This window comes from Choloepus didactylus, chromosome 15, assembly GCF_015220235.1.
Source record: "Choloepus didactylus isolate mChoDid1 chromosome 15, mChoDid1.pri, whole genome shotgun sequence".
Taxonomy (NCBI): Eukaryota; Metazoa; Chordata; class Mammalia; order Pilosa; family Megalonychidae; genus Choloepus; species Choloepus didactylus.
In genome coordinates, this window is record NC_051321.1 from 29,534,069 (window position 1) to 29,541,582 (window position 7,514).

Consider the following 7,514-nt stretch of genomic DNA (forward strand, 5'->3'; position numbering starts at 1 on the left):
TTTGGGGTAATGGGAAGGTATTGGTGATGTATGTTGGTTATGGCAGCACAGCATTGTGATCACTAACAGCACTAAATTATATATTTGAATGTGGTTAGAAGGGGATATTTTAGATTGTATATATGTTACTAGAATAAAAATTAAAAAAAACAACAACAGGATTGTACGGCACAAAGAGTGAACAGTAATTTAAACTATGGACTACAGTTAATAGTATATTATAAGAATATTCTTTCATGATTTGTAACAAAAGATACCATACTAATGCAAGGAGTTAATCACAGGCGTAGTATATGGGAATTCTGTATTTTCTGCATGATTTTTCTATAAACCTACAACTTCTTTAACAAAAAAAATATTAAAAACTACAAGATGCAGTTCTTGCTATTTGAGCTGTGTTTTAAGATAACTATGTCTGCAGGCCAAACAGCTTTCAGAAGAGCCTGCCGTTGGCTTGTGAGTTTGTCCCATGGAGAGTGGAAAATCATTGTGCAAACAGCTAGGTTGCTCATTGCTAGCTTTCCAGGACCAAGACCACATCTACTTTTACTATTTTGTAGTCACTTCTCATATAAAAAAGAATCTAAGTTGATGTTCCCCATGTTACTGGAGGGTAACTTTCTTGGAAGCACATCACGAGTCAACCTTCAAACACTGGAATGGCCCTTTTGAGGAAATTTAAAACTCACTAGACCATCAGCAGTGTTGCTTAAGGGCCCCGTGTATGCTTGTGAGTCATTTGAACACTGAGCTTGAACATCCAGGCCTTACAAAACTAATGGATGAAATTCCTGTTGTTCCCCTCTCTGCTCAGGCACAGGGTTCAGTTTCAGTCCTTCACTACCCTCCATCATCAGCCACATCCTGCCATCCCTTGCTATTTAGCTTTTTCTGTCTGGAGTCCACCATGTAAGAGGCACCTGCCATGTGTCTCATTCCATATACACATCACCCTGTGAAGTGAGTGGTTTTATTTTGCTTTTACGGATAAGGAAACAGCCAAGACAAGAGAAACAGTCACAGTATCAGGATCTGAATTCAGGTCTATTCTCCAAAGTCAACTCTCCATCTACCATTCTCTACTTGCCTTCTCCTTGCTCAGTGCTACACACATACTAGGTATGCAGTAAATCTTTATGAATGAATGTTGACAAACAACCTGTCAATGTGGAGAAAGTGATGGTGGCAAGTTTTCTAACAATGACCCCAATTGGGAGGTATGATGAGTTAACATAACCACTAGAGGACAGAACTTAACCAGTCTTTATTAGCTCTCAGGAAAGCTGCTGGTGAACCTCAGAGGTAGCCTGCCTCATCCCTCCCCTCATCCACCTTCCATAGGTGAGAAAACTAAGGCATAAGGATACTGTGACTTTTCCAAGGCCACAAAAGTGCACTGAATCCCAAACCATGCATTGCTTTGCCCAATATTAGGATACTTCTTTGAGCATCTTCCTGGAGCCTAAGTCTGAAAACAATATTCAGGGACTAGGTCAACCCACTTTTGTGTGCCAGGTTCTGGGTATACAGTGGTGAGAAGCTAAGCCTGGCCCTGCTTTAAAGTGGGAAAACTTGAGATAGTTTATTTTTAGCAGTTAGGTTTGACTTTGACTCTCACCATGATCCAGTTAATTTTATAATTATAATTCATAAGCAATATATACACATATATAACTGAAATAAAAGTTTCACAAAATAATACTTATCCTAACTATAATGAATACATTCTGTAATTTTTTATTCTAGTCTATTTAGTTAGTAAGAAAAAATGCTAATTACAACCCACCAAAATGATCACAACCCTCAATGTGAATACCACTGGTCTAAATCATTGACTCCAACTAGGAAAGAGGTTACTAACCCTAAACTTTTATCACTGCCTGTCAAATGGTCTTGCTTGGGGTAGAGGTAAGAGATTATTAGAACACACTGACATAGAAAAAACTTCTTGGAAACTTAGCAGAGAGGAATGAGAACTGGCCAGAGGTGAGAATCCTGTCCTAACCATGGTGGACCATAAAACCAGCATTTATGGGAACAAATATGGAGATCACTAGAAACCTACTTTGCTATGAATCTGAAGAGGGCTCCCACCTGGGAAGCTAGGGATTCAGGTCTGAATAAGTACACTTACACATGTAAGAACATTAGAGATGAAGACTACCAAGAACTAAAATTCAACAGGGTTATGGATATAAAATCATTAATTGGGACTCCTTAGAGTCCAGGGTCTGAGTACCTGAGCAGTGGTGGGTCCATATCACTGGTGAAATGATGGCCTGACCATAGGTTTTTTTTTTTTTCCACACTTTGCTTTTGTTCTGTTGTTGCTGAAAATCTACAGCAAGTGTCTCAAATTCTAATGTACATAATAATTTGGGGGATTGTGTGTGAAAATGCAGATTTTGATGCAAGATGAATGGAAAGGGCCTGAGAGTCTTCATTTTTAAATAAACTCCCAGGTGATGCTAATGCTGCTAATTCATGATCTACACTTTCAACAGAGGAGCTAGTTATTGCTTCTCTTTAGAGGAAGAGAACAGAGAGGAGGGTCCGATGGGCCAGGTCCAACCTTAGACAACTGCCTCTTCTCCTGCAGATGTGGAAAAGGGCTGCCACTTCCTGCACATCTTGGCCTGTGCCCGCCTGAGCCTCAACCCAAGCCTGAGTGAAGCTGTGCTACGGCAGGTGCTGGAGTTCCTGGAGGACCAGAGTGACATTGTCAGCACCATGGAGCAGTATTACATGGCGTTCTGAGAAGAGACATGGAGACAGCATGGGGCAGAACTGGGGCAACCCAGGCTGAGCCAGACTGAGCCAAGGTGCTGCCTGGAGGAAAAAGTGGAGGGGGTGGGGGTGTATGTTCACTCCTAGGCCCTGATTTTAAACCTCATTCAGGAGCTTATATGTCTGGAGGCAATTCCCTAAGAATAAAATATCAAATATGGTCATTTGGGGAATAGAATTTGGTATGAAAGTTGCAGGCTGTCTCCTACCTTCTGAATCTCTGAGATAAAATAGCTTTTATGTCAGCCACAATATTCCCTTTGTCCTCCTGGCTGGCTCACACTGCAGAAGAGGGAGGAAATGGTGTTGACACAATTCTAAACCTTCTTAAAACTACAGACCATGAGACACATTCTTTGGGCCTCTCAATGGTTAAGAACCAGTAGAGGGGAAGAGTTCTCTTTGATGAGGGTCACTCTCTTACAGTTTCTGTGAACTCAAGCACCAGTGGTGGAAGCTGGCCCCAAGTCCTGGGTTTCATGCTGTCTTAGACCCCAACCAGAGATGGGAATAAACAGGAATCCAAGGCATGGCTCTGTGTTTGTCATTTTCCTTCTGAATTGAAAGGTATCTCAGTAAATTTCTCTGCATTTAAAGAGGTGCACAGCTAAATATACTGTCCCTTAATGCCCTTGAAGATCATGAAGGCTGTCAGTCAATTGCCTGGCAGGCAGTATATGTTATTTTCAAGGTTGCCATGGAGAGTGCATGACGTACTGACACCATCCAGACAAACCCTTGGTCTCTGCCCAGACAGGAGTTGTTGGATTCATGGATTTGCTTGGGATGACAAGGTAAAGGGAAAAAAACGGAGGTATGTAGGATAGCATAATACCAAATCCAGCTAACAAAAATAAAGTGAGGAGAAACAGTTGGAGTTAATTATGGTTATTTCACAAAAGGCACATCAGCGTTTGTTGCCTTGTATCCATGCATGCCCTCTGCTCTTGACACAAGAAGCTCTTAAGTGGCTTTGCTGGAGATTCTGCTGATTTGGAAGAATTGTTCTGTTCATTGTGGAAGTACAGTGGTTTTTATGCTCAGCAATTGGATGGACCCTGAAATTGCAGGCTGAGAGCTAGTCCCAGAAGATTGCTTCCTGCCTTGACTTTTCTAACGTGGCCCAAACTTCTGCCTGATTCCTCACAGGCAATTATCCAGAAGCCTGCCCTGTGGCTTCCTTGTCAGAAAGGTCTCTCTAGAATAGGTTCTAACTGGAAAGGCCCTCCAGTAGTTCTTCCTTGGGATCAATGGTTGCTCATACTGAATATGGCTCTGATGACTGGAGCTGTCCCGGAAGGAGTCTAGAATCACAGAGTAAAAAGGGTGTACCCTCATACACATCAACCTCACTTCTAGGAATGATCCCAAGTAGAGGATCGCACAAGTGTGATGAATGCCCAAGGTGTCCAATGCTATGTAATTTAAAATTCTGGAATTGGGGAAAACAAATATTTACTTATAGAGAAAAAGTTAATGATGGTGCCTGTCTATAGTGAAATACTAGGAAGCACTTAAAAATCATGGAGCAGGCATACTATCATGGACAACTATTCCCAATATATATATATAATGGGAAGAAAGTTAAGTTATAAAACAGTTTACATAGTATAATGCTACTGATATAAAATTACTTGTCTGATTATGTATATAACTACATATAGAGAGAGTGTGTTTCTGCATGTTTATATATATATATTTAGCACATGTTTTCATATACAAACTGTAGACCACTCCTACCTCCTTGAAATACTTTCTGCACTAGGCTCTCAGGACACCACACCCTCTGGCTGCTCCTTCTCAGTCTTGTTTGCTCAATCCTCTGACTATGTGGGTGCTCAGGGCTCAGTCCCAGGACCCCTTTTCTATCTAGCTTGCTCCCCTGGAGATTGCAACCAGTCTCATGGCTCCTACTGTCTATATGCTGACAGACCCGCACTTTATGTCCAGTTTGAACCTCTCCCCGAACTCCAGACCCTATACCCAACTTCCTACTGACATTCCCACAGAGGTGTCTGGTAGACATCACAAACTTGCTATGCCCCAAACCAACTCCCAAAGGCCCCGACCCAAACTTGCTCCTCCTGAAGTTTTCCACATTTCAGGAACAGGCAGCTCTATTCTTGTTGCTCTGGCCAAACACATGGACTTCTTTCTCTCACACCCATTTGATCTGTCGGCAAATCATCTTGGCTCTTCCTTCAAAATATTTCTAGAGTCTAATCTCACTCATCCACTGCTATGACCCTGGACTATTGCAGTCACCTAACTTTTTCCTGCTTCCACCCTTGCCCCTCTTCAGTATGTTCTCCCCACAGCAGCCAGGGCGACCTTGTTAACACCCAAGTCAGATTTTGTCATCCTCTGCTCCCACTTTGCCTTGTCTTTCACCCTCACTCCAGGTAGGTGCGTGAGGCATCACAGCAGGTCAGCAAGATTCTCCTGCTCTTCTCCCCCTCTCCCACCCTGCTCAAGTGCAGGGGCTTTGCTCTTCCTCACAGCACCAGGCATGTTCTCGCCTCAGGGCCTTTGTACTTGCTGTTTCTTCTGCCTGGAATGTTCTCCCAGATGACCATATAATGTACTTTCTCCCTCCCCTCCAGGTTTTCGAGTCATCTCTGTTAGGCCTGCTCTGATCCCTCTGTTTATTGCAGCCAACTCCTTCTCCCTCCTTCCCAGAATTCCTTAACTCCATGCCCTGCTTTATTTCTCTGTAGGATTTGTCACCATCTAAAACTCTCCATGTCTCTTTTTTGGCTTGTTTATAGTCTCTCTCCTCGGCAATAGAAAGAATGCTCCATGAGGGCAGTGGTTTTTCTCTGATTTCTTTCCTGCTGTGTCCCAGCATCTAGAATAACACCTGATACATCTTTCAACTAATACCATTTCAGTGTGTCTGCCTGGCTGCCTTCCAGGGCCAGGTTCTACCTCCCTTTCCTGGGGGCTTTCTCCAATGCTTTAGAAGGCTGTTCTGCCCACCTGTAAGCCTGTCAGGAAGTGCCAGGGAATTAACACCCCCTAGTGTTATTGCCATGGAACACTATTTCAATAGATTTAGTGGAAGGAAAATCAGGTTATAGAATAGCTTATATAGTAAAAATGCCAACAAATGAATGATGATTGCTTAGGTAAAATACTCCATTTCCTTTATCCTCAGAGGAAATTACTCTGAGGCACATATTTTGCACTATTTTCTAGAGTTTCTCTCTGGGATTAACTTCCACCCACCCAAGGTAGCCGCTAACTTGGTGTGCTGGTTTAGATGTATTATGTCCCCCCAAACACCACATTCTTTAATGCAGTCTTGTGGGGGCAGATGTATTAGTGTTGATTAGGTTGGAATCTTTGGATTAGGTTGTTTCCATGGAGATGTGACCCACCCAACTGTGGGTATTACCTTTGATTAGATTATTTACATGGAGGTTTGGCCCTGCCAATTCAGCGTGGGTCTTGATTTAATCATTGGAGTCCTACAAAAGAGCTCAGACAGAAGGAACTTGCTGCTGCAGCTGAGAAAGACATTTTGGAGAAGGCTGTTGAAAGCAGACTTTTGCTAATGCTTCAGAGATGCTAGCCCAGAGTTTGCTCCAGAGAAGCTAAAAGAGGACAAAACGCCCCAAAAGCTACATTTTGAAGAATGCACAGGAGCTGACAGAGGAGCTGGAACACAACACAGGAGCAGCAGACGCCAGCCACGTGCCTTCCCAGACAACAGGGTTGTTCCAGACACTGTTGGCCATTCTTCTGTGAAGGTATCCCATTGTTGATGCCTCAGCCTGGACACTTTTATGGCCTTCAGACTGTAAATCTGTAACCAAATAAACCCCCCCTATAAAAGCCAATCCATTTCTGGTATTTTGCATAACGGCAGCATTAGCAAACCTGAACACTTGGTAACACTGTCTTAACAGGATGCTTTACCCTCCTGGTCTTACCTCTCACTCTCCATTACTGTTGTAGCTCCCCAATAAATTGCTTGCTTTCCAATCCTTGCCTCAGGGTCTCCTGGAGAAACACAAATAAGAGCATGCCCACAAATATATTTCAAAAATGTTTTATGAATAATTATATTCATCAAATAGATTACTAGAAATGTTCACCAAAGTAATATAATTGTACTTCTGAAAGGTACAATGTCAGGTGCTTTTAAACTATGTAGTTACACTTTGCTTTTTTTTTTTTTTTAATCACTTGTACAAAAGCATAAAGCAGTTTCTCACTGTCCAACCCACACTCAACCTAAATCCTGAGTGAACCTGGAATGAAATAGACCTCCAAACAGCGACATAAGACTGAGAAAATGAGAGAATCTTTTGGAGAACTCTCTGGGACTAACTATAGTCAAGTCACTGCTAGTAGTCTGATCATATGTTTCTCTCTGAAAAGAAGAGAAACCGAGGAATCATTCTTTATCCTTTTTCATATAGTTTATGTAGGCTAGAAGAGAAACAGTGCTACTGTCTGGCCAAGGATTTATTTATACCCATCTGGTGGTGTAGCAGTGCTTCTCATCCCTATAAGACACTTCTTTCTAGCACTGGAATCAGCTGTAGAAGCAGCACAGAGGCTGGCCTCTGATATCCTAGTTAATGCACACCTGGAATAAACATCCTAAAGAACTCAGATCTCAAGATCCCTCACTTGTTACTTCAAGGGCTTGGACACACTCCTGTCCATATAGTACATATAATAGTCAGCGACCATTTTAAAACCAACAACCGTATGGT

At 42.4% G+C, this 7,514-nt stretch overlaps 1 protein-coding gene across 6 annotated transcripts in view; it reads left to right on the top strand.

The window, feature by feature from the left end:
* STN1 (STN1 subunit of CST complex) overlaps positions 1-4,750 on the top strand; it is a 52,970-nt gene extending 48,220 nt beyond the window's left edge. For 3 of the 6 annotated variants that reach the window (XM_037805135.1, XM_037805137.1, XM_037805139.1), the window contains one exon: positions 2,600-4,320. In XM_037805135.1, the coding sequence (XP_037661063.1) occupies positions 2,600-2,757 (158 nt within the window). In that variant the 3' untranslated portion in view covers positions 2,758-4,320. Of the gene's footprint in view, positions 1-2,599 lie in introns of all 6 variants that reach the window. The other 3 variants (XM_037805138.1, XM_037805136.1, XM_037805140.1) reach the window with 2 other exon arrangements.
* The last annotated feature ends 2,764 nt before the right edge of the window (positions 4,751-7,514 follow it).